The sequence below is a fragment of the Bicyclus anynana genome, chromosome 19 (assembly GCF_947172395.1).
Source record: "Bicyclus anynana chromosome 19, ilBicAnyn1.1, whole genome shotgun sequence".
NCBI lineage: Eukaryota > Metazoa > Arthropoda > Insecta > Lepidoptera > Nymphalidae > Bicyclus > Bicyclus anynana.
In genome coordinates, this window is record NC_069101.1 from 12098986 (window position 1) to 12120304 (window position 21319).

General features: G+C 34.6%; 1 protein-coding gene across 1 annotated transcript; it reads right to left on the minus strand.

Moving 5' to 3' along the window:
- Positions 1 to 2629: 2629 nt before the first annotated feature.
- Positions 2630 to 21216, minus strand: LOC112044609 (solute carrier family 25 member 16). Its single transcript, XM_024080493.2, has 6 exons — positions 20695 to 21216; positions 18391 to 18617; positions 9941 to 10129; positions 8643 to 8799; positions 7869 to 8010; positions 2630 to 6474 (listed from the first exon to the last, which is right to left on the minus strand). Exons 1-6 carry the CDS (start codon positions 20756 to 20758, stop codon positions 6297 to 6299), a joined length of 957 nt encoding a protein of 318 aa, XP_023936261.1. The 5' UTR covers positions 20759 to 21216; the 3' UTR covers positions 2630 to 6296.
- Between the last annotated feature and the right edge of the window lie 103 nt (positions 21217 to 21319).

Here is a 21319-nt window from a genome sequence, read left to right on the forward strand (position 1 = left end):
TATCTTGTTTGTAACTTCATTTTTAGATAATATATTACTGAAAATAGTTCCAGTCTAAAAAGTAATTCCATTTTAATTAATTTCTATAGTTAGACGGGCGGTGACTGAAGGCTGTAGGAGTTGCATTTCTGAATCTGCACTAAGGTTTTATTGAAAAGCGTGTTGAACTTAGATACAAAGACTTACCCACCAACATCGGAATCCACACGTTTCGTTAAGTATTATAACTATGTACCTATGTAAGTTGTAGATAAAAAATAAAATTAAAAAAATGCAAAAAAAATATATGAACGTTTTTGAGCTTCTTTTGAGTGAAATGAAATTATTTGAATATGTATTGAGTTTTCAGTTACACAAATCATCACTATACATGTCGCTTCACAAGCAATGATGTGAACTGTCAGTCCGCTTTACAAGTAATAAATGAATACAACTTCCATCCATACAATTTGTTAGGGTTGCCAGAAAGTGGTATATGAATATTTATAATTGTTTAAAAATGAGCAGATAATACTAATTCATATTACTTACCTGTTTACCCCGCTAATGGATTAGATTTTTAAAATTCAGACCATTCTTAATTAAAATATTGCAATCAAGTCTTTTTTTATTTTAAACTTCTGACAGTAACAGTGTTATGCTTCTCACCATGATTTGCGTAGGCTAAGAAAATCCTCGAAATGGAATAGAGGATTATAATTTAATGAAATTGAATCTAGTACAGTAAGTTAGTTTGAGTAACAATTGGACACGAATAGTCCAATTATTTAGGGTTGTCATTTCACGCAATCGAAGCTCGTTTATAATTAAGGCTTTCCTGGCAATTCGCATAGATGTAATGCGGAGGTATGAGGAGAGTAAACTTTGGCGAATGAAGAACTTTTATATTGAAGAAATGTGCGAACGGTGTGTTATATACGGGAATATTGCGTCAAACTGCCACAGTCCATGTGATGGTCAAATATTTGCAAACATTAACGAAATTGAGATTATTATGTAACAAATGTCATCCGGTACCTACTTGGGTATCATACAGTAGATGACATTTCTCGATTGATTTGATATTTATAACAGTAGATAGATAAAAATACCAAAATTGTGAATAGGCCAGCTGATTTTGAGGCAAGCATTATCAAAAAACATAGATTCGTATTTATATTTTAAAGCTAAAAAATATAGGGTACAATAGTCACTGTAAAAAAGAAAGTTAGTGTCTGATTTTTCTTTTCCACTGTTTTTACTAAAGTGAGTCAAAAGTCTCTCCTTTTCACTCACTTTAGTTACAATTTTAAAATTTTCCTACTTTTGCGTAGAATTCAATAATTGACATGTTGACTGTGGTATGTTGCGTGTGGTCTCGTGCCATTATATATTGCTACATATATTATTGATATACATAATTATATGATAAGTTATACTATTATATATCCAAAGTTGAACTTGTATGCAATATTATAATGAGAGAAAATTCTAATCTCCTGATGCTAATTTATGATTTCTAAGAGGATGTAAATTAAAAATGTGAAAATGGAAGAAAATAACGTAGAAATAAAAAATAATTTAAAGAAAATCTGAAAAATAAATCTTAAAAAAATGTTATTAGAAGCAGCAATACAATAAAAAATATTGAGCCTATCTTGACAACTTTTTTAATTTTATACTACAAAAGTATACTTAATAATATCAATGTTTTCCACTTGGTTTTCTTTCATTTTTATCCATTCAATTTTAATTTGAATGGGAAATATATTTCTTCTCTGTGCGATTTATATGTGAATAAAAATCAGATAACATTTTATTCTTTCAACTCTGTACTATGCCGATTGATAGGAAATAGATAATAAATAAAATTAATTATAAAAAAAATCTTTCATTAACCACTGAATTCCTAAACAAAAAAATAACATAAAACACATTATTTTAAAAATTAAAACTAAATGACATACTTACATAAAAGTTGTTTACAGCGTCGAATCGTATTGGAAAAATATGGTAATTTCAAATTTTCATTTGTATTTTTGCGTGCAATAAAGAATTCTTCTTTTTCATAGTAAATTATTTTAATTCTAGAATCATACCTACTTATGCAACACCGTACAAATTCCAAACCTCTACAAACTAGATTTTGGGAATAGTGATAAGAGCTGTGGGAACTCCGCCGCCATTGGACGATATTTTGTCTATTTCTTTTCACTTGGTGATATGTTAGCATCTCTGATATCAGTCACTCATATATCACCACAAGAAGAGCGACGTTGGCTACAAGGGCTTGCAAACCTACTAATATACACTTTACTCTAACAAACCTAACCTAGCTTGGCAAATTCGTTCGTAAAACTCCCGATGGTCCGCGATACCCCGCTCGCACGACTTCATACCCGATCAGTCCTTGCATTTGCCCCCCGCGCGCTCGACTTCACACCCGCGCAGTCTGTTCCCGCCGTCGCCCGCATATCATGGGAGTCATCAAATAACTTGCCAATAGTCAAACATTACCCACGCTTTTGAATTTGTAATGGCTTGTCTAGATGCAAGTAAGGCAAGCGTGAGTCTGCAAATAACCATATTCTATAAAAATGTGGGTATATCATTATCAAGGTTGTTCATAAAATGAAATTAAACAAACCAATTAAAAATAAAGAACACTTTATTACATAGTAAAATAAATACAACTCTTCACCAATAATAAATTATAATTATTTGTAGTATTTTCTAACTATAGTTAAATTATACAAGTTTATTGTGTGCTGTTCATTTTATTCTTATCTAAGTAATTAACATTAATATAATAAAATATAAATATTTTACTTTCTTTATAAGAAAATCTTACACCACAAAGTTTACTAACATTCAATAATAATTTAACTGTAACAGTGGCGATAATTCATTGGTAGTAAAACCTTTTAGATTTACACATAAATTGACAGGTCTCAAGTTTGCGACTGGTCTCTGTTTAGAGCTGTCATTTTAGTGTCATATACAACAAATATGCCGCCTAAAAAGCTTGTCCAATAATTTAGAAAAATAAATATTATTAATGAATATAATTTTCAGAATTTCGTTATATAACCGTTTCGTTTACCTAATACCCACCGACACAAATAATATCATATTCATTAAATTTATCTAGATATTTTTTTATTTATGAAAAAACAATAATTTTATTAGAGAGCAAGAACAATTCATAAGTTTTGCATGTATAGTAGATTAATAAAAATAATTTGTGATGTCTAAAAATGGAATGCGCCACTCGAGCTTAAAGACTAGAAATAATATCAAAAATAATTCATTAAGCATATTTTAGATACTGGCCAATTGATTTTGATACAATGGTTGAAGGAGTCGATAAATCATAATGGTAATAATCGGTATTCCGCCAACATTTGTCAAAAAATTCGTTATTTTTTGACCAATAGTTGACTCATATCAAATTTAATTTAAACAATATTAATTTTGTAATAATTTAACTTTTTAATTAAAAAAAAATTCCAAATGTCAAAAACGCTGTCGTCTATTTTGTGACGTCGCAATGTTACTTGACGAAACGTCAAACTAATTTATTATCTATTATCTTTGTCAAATCCGTTTATAAAGGAATTGATATAGTGACGTCATGAAAAAGTTGAAACATCATGGCCGACAGGCATTTTGGCTCGTATTGTCAAAAAAACATTTTAAATTTAAAATTCTCATATTCACTTCTCAGAAAAATGTCATATTAAGATCATTTAACAACCGTGGGTGCGATTAACGTACAAATAAAGCGGCTCATCCTTAAATAAAAAAATAAATAATACAAAAGAATATTCTTTCATATCGTTCAAAATATACTCGTATAATGTCGTCTTATAATTTCATAATACTGAAAAGGTTGCATTGCTGATTTGATACCCTTAGCACTTTATTTATCAATTAGAATTTTATTACAAATGGATTTTGTTTATCATTGGTCAGGATACAATTAGAAATACTGATTTTTCTGTATTAAAGTTACATTTGTTATTACTTAGTTAATATTATAAAATAATATTTATTAAACTGTATATTTAATTGAATTCTTATCGCCTTATTAGAAAAAAGCTGTAATCTTTGGGCTTATTGGGCTTTCAAACAAAAAAACCTCAACGTGATTGGTCCATTAATTTAAAAGCTATGATGCCATCTCAGACCAATTATTGTATAAGACCTGCCTCGCTAGACGTTACTTTTCTGTCAAAGTATATGATCAACGATCTAATGCGATTATAAAAACTGTCTCTATAGAATCAATGTTAAATAGTTGTAATCGTGTTCGTCGGTTAAAGAGCTCCGTAAAAATACCTTTTCGTGTAATTGAATTGTTTAAAAAACGGGCAAAACTTCTAGTTTAGTATAAAATATATACCAAATCTAAGCTCGTTTTCTTCAGAAAATGACAGACAATTTTGTTCGTGACTATGAGTGCGATACAGGTCCTTCTATAATTGGTCTGAGGATGCCATAGACAAGTCAAAGTTATAAAACTCCTCTTTTTTCTCCTCCTCCTCAAAAAAAAAGAGAAGAAAGAAGGGACGAAAAACTCAGCATTCCATGGATTCACTCTGCGGGTCCATTGTGTGGCAGAGTAAAACATCAATTTAATTTGAAGCATTAAATTACTTAATTCATTTTAAAACATTTCATTCGTATACATACCATGTTAACATTTCAATATCATCAATTTTTATATGCTATATTTATATATAGCTCGATCTTAGGTATGAAAATAGCATAACACTTGGATAATACGTGCGGTACACTTGAGTTCTGTTTCTGTAAGGACGTTTGTGTAATTGTATCTCTGTCTAATATAATATATTCATCATCTATGAATCTCTGTCTAATACATAAATATGACTCTACAGATTTTTTTTCCAAGTTAGCCCTTGACTACAATCTCACCTGATGGTAAGTGATGATGCAAAGATGGAAGCGGGCTAACATGTTAAGAGTCGGATGAAAATCCATACCCTTTCGGTTTCTACTCGACATCGTACCTACCGGAACGCTTGGCAGTATGTCTTTGCTGGTAGGGTGGTAACTAGCCACGGCCAAAGCCTCCCACCAACCAGAAGGAACGAGCTTTAAAAATTATAATAACATAATATGTAGTTATATACATGATATCTGTCCATATTATTTATGGGCGTAAGTAGAAGTATCATTCGTCGAAACATGATGGAATACCGGATTTCAGAGCTTGTGGCACGGCCTCTGTTGTACTGAAAATACTATATTTATCACTTGTGGAAAAAGTGCTAGGTATTAAAATTATGCCTAACAATTTGAGTGTCAATTGTAGCAGCGTAGACAAAAAGTAAGTAGACAACTGATCGGCGTACCGTCATAAGTAAAAAGTTATAAAAAATTTTGATTATTGTTTGATTTTGATATCCTAACAAGGAGCCATGGTTTCACAAAAATAAATATTTACGTTACTTTGAGAACGAAAAGCTTACGTTATTTTGAGATAATTAGATGGGATGCTTTCTGATCATGTCTATTAACTTCTTTGTCTATGTATACATTGTGAGAAGTAAATAGACTAGCTATAATAGCTAGTTTGAGAGAGAGTGTAAACGTAAAGATGTCTTGGTACCTTTATCGATTACGAGATATCATGCTGGTGCCGAGGTTGAGCAGCCGCTTCATGAAAAAATGTAATGGATGCTTTCTATTTGTCTATTTACTTTTCTGTCAATATAAACAGGGTGCTCGGGAGTATTTACCATAACACTATCGTTATATTCTTTAAGAAAAATTAATTAAAAATGTCTAAGGAACATGTGTTCTAAAATGAATATTTTCGGAGTAAAAAATATTTCTTTTATAAATAGATCTTAAATTGTGTCCCTTACATCGCATCCTTATATTATGACATATTGTGATCTAGCCAAAATTATTCATTGATAAATATCATGAAGTAGCTTGCTAGTTATGTGCGGAGTGCCAGTTGCAATATCTCATCGATATCAAGTCTTACCACTACGATTACGTATTTTTAAATTCAAGGATAGATAAAGGCGTGTGTTACATGGATAGTCGGAATTATTTGAATTACTTTGTATGAAAAAATAAAAACTTTTTTTTTTCAATAAAAAAAAAAGTTACCTATGCTGTTCGGCTCACATAAGTAGACTCGTCAACACCTTGAAGTTATGGGAAATACTCCCGACCACCCTGTATACATTTCCATTTGTCTATTTACTTTTCTGTCTGTGTAGTGCTTGTGAAAAAAGTCAAGATGGCTGATGACGTCATCTTCGAACGTTAGTCGCTTACGAGATCTTCATGCCGGTGTCGAGGTTGAGCAGCTGCTTCATCAGCTCGTAGGTGGAGAAGGAGGTGGCCACCATGGGGATGGCGCGGATGTAGTTGACAGTCATGCCGCGGTACAGGCCGCGCACTACGCCGTTCTCGCGGTATATGAGGGTGAGGGTCTTCACCATGCCCGTTCTGGTGACCAACATAGAACTTTGTTACAATTAAATTATGCTAAGATATATTCAACTCGTGCGCATTAACTTGACACCTGGCCACCAAACACAGTATAACAACGTTCGAGCCAGGTTCAAGTTATTCCGCACGAGCTATAGTTGAACAATCTGTTTAGAATCGTGCTATTATAATTATATTAAAATTAAAAAAAAAACACAAAAATTCCGCGAGAAGGACGTGAAAAAGAAAAGAAGCACGCATTTCGCGTGAATAAAGTACATGTTGCTTAATAGCCTACTCTATCTTTTAGTGAAAGTCCTTAGGTTCAGCAGTTCCAGAGAGTAGCCAGGACAAATAGACAGACAGTCAAAAATATTTAATAAAAGCTTGATTGTGTATATAATATTGTATAAATAACTATAAGCTCTCTATAAAAGACTGTTAATTTGCAATCACAGCTTAAATTTTATTGATATGAATCATTTAATTTATGAATCATGAAATTAGCGTTTTTAATTCCCAAATCCCAAATTCAAAAACTAAATTTGATTTTAAAGTTAATAATAAAATTTCAATAGTTCGATTATTTGTTTATAGATGCTATCAGTTGAATATTATGAAATAAAATATTTTATATACACTTGAAATAGAGAACAATAAACAACCTTTCATATGTTATCACAGTTCGTTGGTGTATTTCTAAAAATAAAATAATAACAATATATGAAAAAAAAAATAAACATAAACAATACCAACCTTCTGTTAGTGTTGCCAACACCAGTGCAAGAAATATGTAATAGAAACAGAGTTATATTATGTTAATATACATACAAATAGATATAATAAATGGAATTATTAGTATTGTAGAAAGAATGTGTTAGTCATTATAGAAATAAATGTGAAACCTTCTAGGATATAATTAAATACATATTCCAAATAAACTATTATGTTATTTTTTTATAAATAAAACTAAAAATAGTTAAAATATTTATGTATTAACTATTATTCTATTCAAGTATTCCAATTAAATTCATACCTTTTAATTAAAAAATAAATACATAACAACATAAGTATTTATGTTAATTATGAAAAAAATATAAAACAAACAATTACAGAGAGCGCTATATTTCCTGTTCGCTGCTATTGGTCGATTTGTCTTTATGATATAAAGTCGAAGGTCGCATTTTAGGCCTACTGGGCGCTCTCGACATTATCCACTGTGTACGCAAGGAGCATGCTAGGTGCGTGTATGTATACGCAGTGTGCGTGCATGTGTACGCAATGTGCGTGCGTGTGTACGCAGAGTGCGTGCGCGTGTACGCAGAGTGCGTGCGCGTGTACGCAGAGTGCGTGCGGGTGTACGCAAAGTGCGTGCATGTATAGAGTGCGTGTCTGTGTGCGTGCTCGCTCACCCAAACTTGGCAGTCTCCGGGTTCATGCAGGCCAGCTGCATGCGGCGCCGCGTCACGTCGAGCGGGTACGACACCGACTGCGCCACCGCGCCCGCCAGCCCGCCGCAGACCAGCTTGCCGGGCACCGTCAGTACTAGACCACCTGGAAATTACGCCTTATAGTTTATCTATAGGTATTCTACAATATTTACTTTTCTTGTATTCTTTTCTGATTGTCTATTTGCATTTATTGGAACCACAGCCGCGGGCGATCGCGGAAGTTTTGCCAGAGCGAGCCTGACGGCTTAAATAATTTGGGGAATCGAGCAATGGAAAAGGAGTGTGGTCCCTGTAAGATATTTAACCTTAGAGATGTTTGGATAGATATCGGAATTTGCAGGCTGAGTGAGATCAGTCCTGAGAATACGGGGCCGGGTTTAGTATTCACATCTGAGTGACAAAGAAAGTCTTGTAATATGCCGCTTCTGAGTTAGGATAGCCGTAATGGCTCCCAATGTCAGTCTCAGAGGTGTCCCTTAGAGATGCTCAGCCTGCCCAGGTATTGGAACACGACGTGACACCTGTGACTATGACGAAGAACTCAGAGGAACAAAAGCTTATGCGATCTCCTATCTCCTCTGCCTCTACCTTCGGGTCCTGTCAAGTGTCCTGCGTTCGCCCAAAACCCCCTGTGATGTCAATGAAAGGCCCCATTGGAGCCTACGACACTTACACAAGATAGAAATGGATCCCAACCTTCTTAAAGAAGGCACTCCAAGACTAAGATCAAGTTACCAGTGTTCCTGTCGCATTTACGACACAGCGCAGTGGGCAGATACTTCATGCAGAAGAATTTGAGCGACTCGAAGCAGTAGAAGCTGAAGCCCGCGTACGGCACCATGCCCACCATGGTCGGCACGAAGCCGCGGTACAGCGCGCGGATGCCGCCCTCCTGAAAAACACAAAGTTATAAATAAGACTAGGGGATCATTACTTACGTGAGGTATTCTGTGGGGCTTGAGTTGATTCTCACTCAATCTTACGCAGAGAATGAGGGGGTCTTGACAATTAAACAAGCAATGGAAATCGTGGCGTGCATGGTAACGTCGAGCGAGCGTTTTTACGCATGCTTGCCTTAGGGAGATAGTGACTGTTTTAAAAACTGTGATCGGGCAAGCTAAACGGACGTTTAGAGGGAGTTATATCTAGGTTAGTGAAGATTGAAAGATAGTTTTGTGTCTCTCGTACATCTTCCTCGAAGTTGTCTGAAGTATTACTTCAGTCTTATTTTTAACCCCGACTTCCAAAAAGGAGGGAGATTCTACGTTTGGCTGTGTATATTTTGTTTATGTTCAGCGACATTTCCATCATTTGTGGACCGATTTCGAAAATTTTTGTTTGAAAGGGTATACTTCCAGGATGCTGCCATTTTTTTCATGTCAGGATCTGACGATTGCATCCTGGACAAATCGAGGGGAACTTTCGAAAATCGTAGAGACGACTAGTACGTTTGTTAATTATATAATGATTTATTTATTTGGCTATCATCCGCGAAAAGTCGACGAACCCATGCGACAACGTTACCCAGGTTCGACAAAATACTCTACGTACGTTTCACCCCGAAACCGGAGCATCCTCAGGAGATGTTGACTCTACAACGTGCAATTGCATGTCGCATGGGTTCGTCGACTTTTCGCGGATGATAGCAAAAGAAATAAATCATTATACATATAATCATGATGAACTTCCACAAAGTAACGCCTGCTTCTATTATATTATATTTGACGGCCTCCGTGGCGCAGTGGTATGCGCGGTGGATTTACAAGACGGAGGTCCTGGGTTCGATCCCCGGCTGGGCAGATTGAGATTTTCTTAATTTGTCCAGGTCGATGCCGTGTAGAAACCGAAAGGGGTGTGGATTTTCATCCTCCTCCTAACAAGTTAGCCCGCTTCCATCTTAGACTGCATCATCACTTACCATCAGGTGAGATTGTAGTCAAGGGCTAACTTGTAAAGAATAAAAAAATAAAAAAAATTCAACGTTTGTTAATTTTCATTGTTATCAACTAGTGCTGATAGTGATGTACACTCACAGTCTTGAATATGGTGGTGGCAGCATGGGCGATGCCGGTGTAGCGATGCTCGCCCGTCACTTGGAAGGCGAGACGCGCTCGGATGGTATCGAGCGGGTAGGTCAGCGTGACAGCCGTCACGCCGGCCGCCGCGCCCGCCAGGAATTTGTCTCCGTGCTGCACCAGCGGGATGCTCAGCCTGCCCAGGTACTGGAACATGACGTGACATCCGTGAATATCGTGAAAAAACTTATTATATGTAATATAACTCCGTGGCGCAGTGGTATGCGCGGTGGATTTACAAAATGGAGGTCCTGGGTTCGATCCCCGGTTGGAATGATTGAGGTTTTCTTAATTGGTCCAGGTCTAGCTGGTGGGAGGCTATGGCCGTGGCTAGTTACCACCCTACCGTCAAAGACGTACCGCCAAGCGATATAACGTTCCGGTACGATGTCGTGTAGTAACCGAAAAGGGGTGTGGATTTTCATCCTCATCCTAACAAGTTAGCCCGCTTCCATCTTAGACTGCATCATCACTTACCATCACATAAGATTGTAGTCAAGGGATAAATTGTAAAGAATAAAAAAATAAATAACAATGAACAGTGGAGCAAACGCTCATGAGAATAGGAATATTTATCATAGGCATCATAGCCTTTTGTAGGGATTGACCCTTTGTTTACTTTTATGTAGGTAATCTGTGCCTATATTAGAAGCATTTCTTTTTTTTTATTCTTTACAAGTTAGCCCTTGACTACAATCTCACCTGATGGTAAGTGATGATGCAATCTAAGATGGAATCGGGTTAACTTGTTAGGAGGAGGATGAAATCCACACCCCTTTCGGTTTCTACACGACGTACCGGAACGCTAAATCGCTTGGCGGTACGTCTTTGTCGGTAGGTTGGTAACTAGCCACGGCCGAAGCCTCCCACCAGCCAAAGCCACCAGCATGGGCTGATAAAGTTTTAGCTTTTATGAAAATACCAAGGTCTGCCATCCGACGCTTTTAGTCCAATTCTAATGTATACTAAAAGGTATTATATAGAAGTAAAGTTTGTGGTGTTGTAAAGGGTAATCACTGAATGAACTGAACCGACTTTTATCACTAGAAAGCCACGTTATTTGTGAGTGTCAGAGAATCTCACGGGAACGGGAACTACGTAGGTGAAGCCGTGGGTCGTTGCCTAGTGATAACAAGCATGTGACATGAGGTTTCATGCTCATATATGGTTCAAATACATATACCTACTCAGCGTCTTCTAGTAACACACTATGAAACTATAGCTGTCAAATCACGTTTAAGTAAGTACTATTAATAAATGTGCGAAATCCGGCTCGATCTGTTTGACTTGACGAGAAAAATAAATATCAAATGAAGCCTCAATAGCTCAACGGTGAAGAGGTAAGACTAATCATCGAGAGGTGGTGCTTCGATCCCCGCCCGATGGACTATAGTCGCCTAACTCTTAACACAGTCTTTTTCGACTAGTTGGAAGATAAAAGAAGATAAGAGAAGATTGGAAGTAAAAAGAAAATTAATTAATTATGAAATGTTTATATTTAAACAAATCAAATTTATTTTTATCTAATTCTAATCGAAATTATAAGAGACCTGTGTCGTCGACGAATGCATTAGCTACGAGTATAGTGTGCAAGATTATTATCACCAGTAGGCCTAGAATGCGAGAAATAGACAAAATGTCAACCAATGGCGGCGGAGTAGTCCCAGTCCCATCACAATCACACTACCACACTAATATTATACAGGCGAAAGTTTGTGTGTAAATGTGTAAGTATGTTTGTTCCTCTTTTACGCTGCAGCTACTAAAGCGATTTCGCTGAAATTTGGAATGGAAATAGATTTTGCTCTGAATTACACATAGGCTACTTTACATCCCGGAAAAATCCATGGTTCCCGCGGGATTTGTGAAAAACTGAATTTCGCGCGGACGAAGTCGCGGGCGTCCGCTAGTATTATATAATAATTCAAGAGATATTTCCAGTTGCGCCGCCATTGGTTGACATTTGTCTATTTCTCTTCACGAGATAATATGTCGTTTAGTCGCATGTCAGGCCTACTCTGAATCCGAAATCCGCTGAGCGTTGATGAATAACTTGAAGTACAAAAAAGAAACAGAATATTACAATTCCAAGATACCAAGATCCGAGACGTGATTTATTAGTAATTCTTTTGTATTCCATTTGAAATTAAAATAACACGTTTAAGATGCAATGACGTATGACGGTCTGAACTATACGAGTTACGACACACCATGTATACCAATGAAGACTGATATTTATCTGTATTCAACTTGGGACAGAATAGCGTATTATTCAATGACTTACAAAACATGGAATACAAAATGTACATCAATAGGAACTGATATTTTATCTGTACGTTTAATAACTTTACACTTACCTATATAAGGCGCGGCATCATTCATTAGGTATTATAACAGATGCTACCGCCCCGTATCAGTCATATTAATGACTATATAGCTGACGCCGCGCGGTTTCAGCCGCGTGGTTCCCGTTCCCGTAGGAATACGGGGATAGCGTATAGCCTTCCTCGATAAATGGACTATCTAACACTGAAAGAATTTCTCAAATCGGATCAGTAGTTCCTGAGTTAACCGCGTTCAAACAAACAAACTCTTCAGCTTTATAATAATAGTATAGATACGGGGCCCCCGGACTACAAGGCCCCTTACGTGTAAAAGCAAAAATTATTAAACTCCAATGAAGGTCTGGTATCATTCTAATGATGGAGCCGAAGGACAGACGGGGAACTTCTCATCGATTACCAATAGTTACCTTGTGTTTGGACTTAATTAATTTGTATCGATGAGAACTTTACATCAAGGAGGGTTGTGACTGTCATTAGGGTCTGGTGTTGGAGACAAGTGCCAGTTATGAAGAGAACTCCTCAATGGTGTACAGTAGATACCTTGTGTTTGGGCTTGATTAATTTGTATTGGAGAGTTCAGATTTTACTTGCAAGAAAAATCCCATTAACGTATTTTTTTAATTGGCCTGACCAAGGATTCGTACCCTGGACCTCATAGTCCGTAGCTGAACCAGCTAACCACGGGAACAATGATGCAGTTAACACGAATGTTCGCATGTCAACAACAAAGTAAGTACCTACTATTGTACTTGTTGTGAAGGACATCGGCCGGCGCAAATTCTGAAGTGGTCCGTGATTTAGAGCAATTTACTACAACCAGGCGTGATTGATCGTTATTTATGGGTATTTTCACTTGCAAATGCCATCCGATCATTTCATTACTTGATCGTTTATTTAATATATCCCACATGAGTTGTTGTTGTTGTTGTAATAGCTGTAGTCACGATACATGATTTATAATTTACTGTTAAAGATTGGGACTTTTACAGTACCAAATTACAGACCAAATATTATTTACATAAACTATGTGATGTGATGAAATAATGTATTTTGATAAGGATTTAAAGTATGAGTAAAATAAATGCGTTTAAATGTAGTCCAATAAAAATTCAAAATTTTTAAATAATAAAATGGTTGTTCTGCCTCACTCGACATAGATAGCTATAGTGTGCCGCGGACTTTTTTGTAGATATTTATAAGATCTACAATTAATTATAACATTTTATGGTTCTATCTTTTATAGTTTAGGCAGCGTACGCAAAATAAGTAAATTTTCTGGTTGATTTTTTACACCTTGTGTCCGAAAAACCCAAATATCTTACGGAACCCTATTTTTTTCCAAAATAAAATTTAGCCTATGTTACTTGTGGATAATGTAGCTTTCGAATGGTGAAATATTTTTTAAAAATCAGTCCAGCACTATTTGAGCCTATTCATTACAAACAAACAAACATACAAACTAACAAACAAAGATTCCTCTTTATAATATTAGTATAGAAGTATAGATAAACATTGATATTAGATTACAAAAACCGTATAAGTACTAACGAATCGGATTCAATCTTTTAATGAATGTCTAATGGTTTTGTGAATTAAGAAACTCTAAACAACTAGGTTAGAAGTCGATACAGAAAGCTAAACAATCTTTTTAGATATGTATTTCAATATTTACATACATATTCAGAGAAAGTTTTAGCACTCGTTTAATTTGTACGCAATTTGATTTTTACTTGAAAAATAAATCTATACTAATATTATTAAAAACATCCGCATAATGTTGCTATTTTTGTAATTTGTATACAAGCTTTTTTTGTAATTTGTATTTTACTTACAACAGTTACGTAAATTAATGTCTAGACTAATTAGACTAATAATAATTAATACCACCTATAAAAAAATATTTTTAGTTGTTGTGATCATTTTTAAAAAATATATTAAAAAACGCCATTTTTCTTGAATACTATTGAAAATTCCTCATGCGACGCTTTGTGTCGTACTGACTCGAGAATGTATTAGTTTTTGTGTTTGTACTTGGAATGGCTGCATCATTGTCGTGTTCCCTGTGCTCTATCTACCTATCTTCTTTAATCTGTGGCCTTACGTAACTTAATTAGGGAAAATAATGATTATGTTCTCTAATAGCACTAATTGTAAGTAGGTATAATGTACGAAGGTTCCAACTATAATGATTGTGGTTTGTAACCGTAAGACGCAAGGGTTCACGACCGCAAATTAAAAACTTGTTCATTTGTCAGATATAAAAAAAGTATAATTAATGCGACTGGTAAGAAACAATGTAAGTTTAGAGCATTTACTAGCGGAGTAGGCAAACTTTGTTGAAGTTTTTTTTTTTATTTATTTATTTCTTTGGGTCAACAAACAGTAAACCATAAGATAACAATTCAAAAAAATAAATTACTGACATTAAAACTAAATCGTCAACCTACACCGTTAACCACAGAAGTTAAGTTTGTTGGGCAGGTTAGCTTTTTTACAAGCTTTTATTCGAATCACAAAAAAAATAAGAAAGTAGACAAAAAGGAGATGGTCCATTTCAGGTCCACTCTTGTACCCCGTATAATTAAAATTTAAAAAATACAGGGTATTTGTAAAATCTAAATAAGTGAATAAATGTGACTAAATAAGGTCATAATTATCCAATGGATAGCCCATTGGTATTTTATCTTACAAAACTTTTATTTCTTGTAGCTATTCGACATAGCAAAGAGGATTGTTTTTGGTATGTCAGACATTGCTGCATTTAAACATCTGGTTTGCAGTTTCCACATATGGAAATATGCCGCCAGCTACGGATGTGGTGTGAAGACACCGGGTCCACTAAACAGTGTCACCGGGTCAACCGGACCCGCCCAAGTTATGCGGCACTTACTCAATCAGAAAAAAAAGTTATGCCCATCAGCAAGCAAAGCAAAGTTATGCCCGCAAATAAATAAATAAATGAAATAAAAAACATCCCTGGTTTCCAGTTTCCACATATATACTAATATTATAAAGCTGAAGTGTTTGTTTAATTGAACGCGCTAACCTCAGGAACTACTGGTCCGATTGGAAAATTTTTTCAGTGTTAGATAGCCCATTTATCGAGGAAGGCTATATACTATATATTATATCCATATTTCTACAGGAACGGGAACCACGCGGGTGAAACCGCGCGACGTCAGCTAGTACAGGTAGAAGATCGGATGATATGAAATGCCAGTAGAGTAAGGTAACTGTTTAGGTAACGGCGAGGGTGCCGAGTCGTGACCATTGACTTTGCAGTCACGGTGTAGGATCGTCTTAAGTTGCATTCAATTCGATTCTTTATTCGCGATATGCATGATGTCATGCATATCGCGACACACGATCAGTTAATGTTTTTAATAAAAGTTACGATTATTCATTTTGAATCACCAATACATTTGTAATTTTTTTATATTATTAAAAACTAGCTAACCCTTGCACGCATATAATAATACAAAAATCCCATTCTCATTTTTTCTAAATATTCAAATCAAGCCGTAGTGGAGAAGTACCTCCTTACGAGTGCGACCACAAACACAGTGACAAGAAAATTTATTATTATAGAACAATAGTGAATGTAAAGTTACAAACTTAAAATAAAATATGAGTATTTGAAACGTTCCCGAAACTGAGAAAAACCCACAACTATTGTTTATAATGAATCACATGCATGTTTTCTTATAGATCATTTATTTATTTACAGATAAATGAAACGTGTCTTTTTAAACATGGACATGTTTAATAAGATGATGATTGTGCATTCATCTTTCTACGCGAAAATATTTGTCAGGAGTTTACGACAAAGATCTTGGCGCAAGGACTTATCATGGTATCTTGGAATTTATATGGTTAGGTAAGCATAATTGTGTATTCAATGCTAAATTGACGAAATACTATAATAAGATTAGCACAGAGATTAACCTTCACCGAGTAATTATAATTATCCAGTAACTTTTTCTAATTCAGTGATAAGATACTCGTATTTACATAATATATTGCAATTTTTCTTTACGCCCCAATACTTATTTATTTATAAGTAAACTTACTTTGTAGAAAAAGCAAATTCAGTTTAATTACTTAGCTAAAACCGAGTTTTAACAACTACATATCACATTAATATTATAAAGGCGAAAGTTTAAAAATAATTTTCGTGTAGAAATTCAACGCTCCATACATTTTTGGGCTCTTTGAAAGGGCCCACTAAGAAAAAGAAATCGTATGTATCGTTAGAACTCAAATGGACAGTTCTAACGATACGTACCACTTCTTTATATAGGCGGGTACTTTTGAAAATTGACAAAATGTATGGAAATGACGAATCTCATCCGACAACTTTTGTGCCATATTAGCTATTGCTCGAAATGGTTATTAATTTAATAGTTGTAATGATTCGTGCCATTTTTTTTGTTTTCGGGACTTTCAAAATTGCCCAAAATGAATGATCTCCTTTCAGCTAACATATATTTCAATATTTCAGTAGGGCTTGATGTCAGCTATTATCCTGTAGAGCAGGTATGTCGTGCATATACAGGTATAAACTGATATTAGGGTTTACGGTAAACTTGATCGTGTGTGGCTGGCGTAAGTATTCCCAATTCATACATAAGTTATGACAATAAAGCAATAAATAATTACGTGGCGAAAACCCAAAAACCTATTTATAACGCAAGTATAATCTTATTTTCTGTACCTAAATGATAAGAAGACCATTATGACAAGTGACAGTAGTGATGAGCAGAATTTTTTTTTAAATATCGATGAGAATATAGTCAAGCACACTAAAGATTGCAAAAGTAGGCATAGGTAAAGTATTAAAAAATAATTTTGTAATATAATAATGTTAAGCCTTAGGAGGGTTAAATAAATTATGTTAATCAAAATCGTCAGAAGCAGATTATGAATTAAATATGTTAATTAAGAGAAAGATTAGATTACTTAACCATTGCATATTTTTTGTTGAAAGCTTTAATTACACTTACATTTTTACAAAAAAAGATAATTTTACGAAAATTTTATTCTGTATTATCTGCTATATGTAGTGGTAATTAGCTCAAGCCAAGTATTTCTGCTGCCAAGCAGCGTTGCTGTATTAGTAGTGAGAAGTGTTTGGTTGCCGGTAGCTCTAGACCTAATCAGTGAGAAAATAGCTTGAAGTTTTTTTTTTATTCTTTACAATTTGGCCATTGACTACAATCTCACCTGATGTTAAGTGATCATGCAATCTAAGATTTAAGCGGACTAATTTGTTAGAAGGATGAAAATCCACACTTTAGGTCGTTTTCTAAACGATATCGTACCGGAACGCTAAATAGCTTGGCGGTAGTACATCTTTGCCGATCGCAAATAGACCGACAGACTAACGCAGTGGAGACTTTGTTTTATAACATATATAGATTCTCTAAATATAAGGAATATGTGATAAACATATATTTATAGCACATAAGCACACATTATTATTTAATATATCATTTCTTGTGGTCAATGACACATACTTCTACCTCATGTAGGGCTGTCTCAAAAACACCATTGACTAATTACAAGGATATATCTATGCTCATGTAGAACAATAAATTGCAGTAATGCAAGAGCTCAGTGTCCGGTTTCATTATTCTGCATCAGCAAAAGCAAAAAAAATCGTTTTTAAAATTCAATTAATTACTTTAAACCTAAGCAAAAGTTACCTAAAATAAGCAAAAGTTACCTAACCTAAGCAAAACTTATTCAAAAATAATTATTATTATTAAGATGAAACATTCAGGCTCCAGAGTTTGTTCAGTCAAAATACACAAAAGAATAGTTTAAAATTTATTCTCATTAGACCTAGTCTCAACAAATGTTTATACAGAGACAGAATATTGCAGATAATTTAATATTATGTAATAAGATAAGATTAGCTTAACTCTTTATCTATAAAATTATTTCATTCAACACTTACTAACTTAAACTCTAAAGCCGTATTTAAGCATTTAAAAAAAAGAATTTTTGTTTAGCTGTATGTGTTCACTTACCGCCAAAACAAAATTAAAAAAGAAAACATACCCTTTTGTAAATCTCGAAGCTTGTGAACTGTGTCGCCGCATACGGGAATATTCTGACCATCTGAGCACCGTTGCCTTTGTACAATGCCAATAGGGACTCCTGTTTCACTATCGCCACGAGACCACCGAAGACACCATGGTGTTTGTAGTGGGAGGACTGTGCTTGGAGGAGGATCTTGATGCGGTCGAGTGGTGCAACTGTCGTCTTTGCACACATACCAGCCACGCCTGTAGGTTAAATGAGGATTATCTTTACAAATATATGTATGACCAAAATATTGGATAGAAGCAGGCGTTACTTTGCGGAAGTTCATCAAGAATATATAATAATTTATTTATTTTGCTATTATCCGCGAAAAGTCGACGATCCCAAGCGACAACGTCACCCAGGTCCAACGAAATACTCTCTACGTATGTTTCAACCCAAAACCCGAGCATCCTCAGGAGATGTTGACTCGTGCAATTGCAAAGACGTTTACGTTAGAGAGTATTTTGTTGTTACATATGTATGACCATTAAAAGAAGAACTTATAATATGCCTATCCCATGTATCACAGATATAATATCCTCCGCTTCGCCCTAAAATACCTGCTACAAAATCAGGACAGCCTAAAATACCAATCAATCCTATAACGCTGAGACAACAATGGCAAATACCTGAAACGATCTATGCAGATATCCTCAAAAACAAATCTCAACCAAAAAATTATTCTAACATCCAAGAATCTTCCGATAATCAAAATGATATGAAGAATCTAATAAATATGTTCAATCAAATTATGAATCAATTATGCACCGTGACAAATCTCCTCACCAATTTAATGACAGTCATATGTCAAAATTCGAGCTGCTCAAAATAGTTTTATGGAACCCAAATGGCCTGGAGATTGCAGGAATAATGAGAGACTAAATACAAAAAAAAAAAATGTATCACAGATGGAAGTTGTCATGTATCATCATCGTCATCATTGACAGCCAATGGACGTTCACTGCTGGAAATAGGGCTCTTGTATGGACTTCCAAACTAAATGGTCTCAAGCCACCATCATCCAGTAGCTCCCTTCAATCTGCTTAATGTCCTCAGTCTACCTAGTGGGGGGGTCGACCAACACTGTGTTTTCACTGTACTTTGTCATGTACTCGTATATTATCTAGGTACATAATGTCTGTGACTTTAAAAAAAAATATGGCAAATACACTTTTATTTAAAAAAAAACACTCTGGTACCAAAGAGATGGGCCCGATAATGTGGACAAACGCAAATGAGTATTTTATATTGTTCAGGTCTAGTCTGGTCTGGGTTTATAGCTGTGATACCAAGACAAATTATGTTTTATATACAAATTTTTAATTTCAAATAGCAAAGCAATCTGTCTGTGTCAGTGATGTTACTTAATTGTTAGATAACAGAAAATTAACCATTTTATATGAATATCTGTAATGTTATTAAGAAATTATCAAAGTAACTCACCAAGGCTGGTTTATTACTTAACAACAGGTGAAACCATAACCCTAACTAACCTACCCTAAGGTAAGCAATACCTTCTTCTAATGTATGTCAACTATAATAATAATTAAAAGTCAATTTGAGGGTTGTATTTGTATACCAATATAAATTAGAGAATAAACTGTGTAATAAATACAACAAATTTCGATAAATTATAAATATACAAGTAATATTTATTTGCTGCCTTTGTATATTTTTTTATACTTCTATGTAAAAGAGAAGGGTTTATGAATAATAACAGCCTTTATGAGGATTTGTATCTATATGTTGCATTGTATTCTATACCAACTTTAAGTTTGTGGTTTTGTAGGGGGTAATCTTTGGATCTACAGAACCAATTTTGAAAATTCTTTTACAACTATAAAGTCGTGTTAGTTGTGAGTGTCATAGACTATATTTTTATCCCCATATTCTCATGGGCACAGAAACTACACAGATGAAACCACGTGGCATCTGCTATTTCTAAATAAATGGTTCTTAGTTTATATTATGAAGATTAGATATCAGAAGATACTGGAGTTTTTTCTGTTAAGTATAATAGACATGATTTCTGAATATTACATGATTGTATTTGAATTTATGAGATTAGAGGATTTAATTAATTAATCACCAATTTGTTACATTGTTAATGTAGTAAAATAGATATGCATACATATAATTTTAAATAAAATTTCCAAAAATTAGCAATATTCACGAAGTACTTAAATAATTAAAACAGGTCATACAAGGAATACTTTATTACTTACTGAATTAAAATTTAAAACTCATGAAATATTTATTGTATAGAATGGTACTCACCACCGGCTAATAGATTCCTTAGTATAAAATCCAGGTCATTCTTCGATTCCATTTTTAAAGCCATTATGTTATTCGACTTGTAACGTAAGATAAATATTACAAAACATACAAATTTGTGCTTTACAGTTAGGAATCTATCTTACAACTTTGAGGAATTTGTATATGGCTATCTGATACTACTTAATTCACGTTAATTACGGTCGATTGGTCGAGCGTCGGGGACATTTCTTCACGATTTGGCACGCAACATTTTAAAGAAACTTTCACCTCTGTTTATTGCAAACAAAACTTTCTTCGAACGCTCATCTCATAGTAAACTTGTATCAAACTTTAAATGACGTCACTACGTTCTAACACCAACTGTTCTGTTATTTTTAACAAAAAACACTGCTTACAATATTCAAACAGATATTCGTAACAGTAAATTGTAAAACACTTTCGTTTAAAATAAATTATTTTATGAATAAATCAACATTCCTGCGTCTACCGTCCACACGAAAGGCTGATATTCATCTGACACCTGACAGTCAGTGTTACCAACTCTCCAAAATATTTATCCCTAAAGTTGGTGTCAAAAACCCCTAAAATCGCCATATTTATTGAGTTGTCCCCCTAAAAAATATAA

Coding starts and splice junctions, on each gene's coding strand:
- LOC112044609 (XM_024080493.2), bottom strand. CDS start 20,758: ATGGCTTTAAAAATGGAATCGAAGAATGACCTGGATTTTATACTAAGG. Junction 18,618..20,694: donor AAGGAATCTATTAGCCGGTG/GTGAGTACCATT, acceptor TTTAACCTACAG/GCGTGGCTGGTATGTGTGCA. Junction 8,800..9,940: donor CCACCACCATATTCAAGACT/GTGAGTGTACAT, acceptor TGTGTTTTTCAG/GAGGGCGGCATCCGCGCGCT.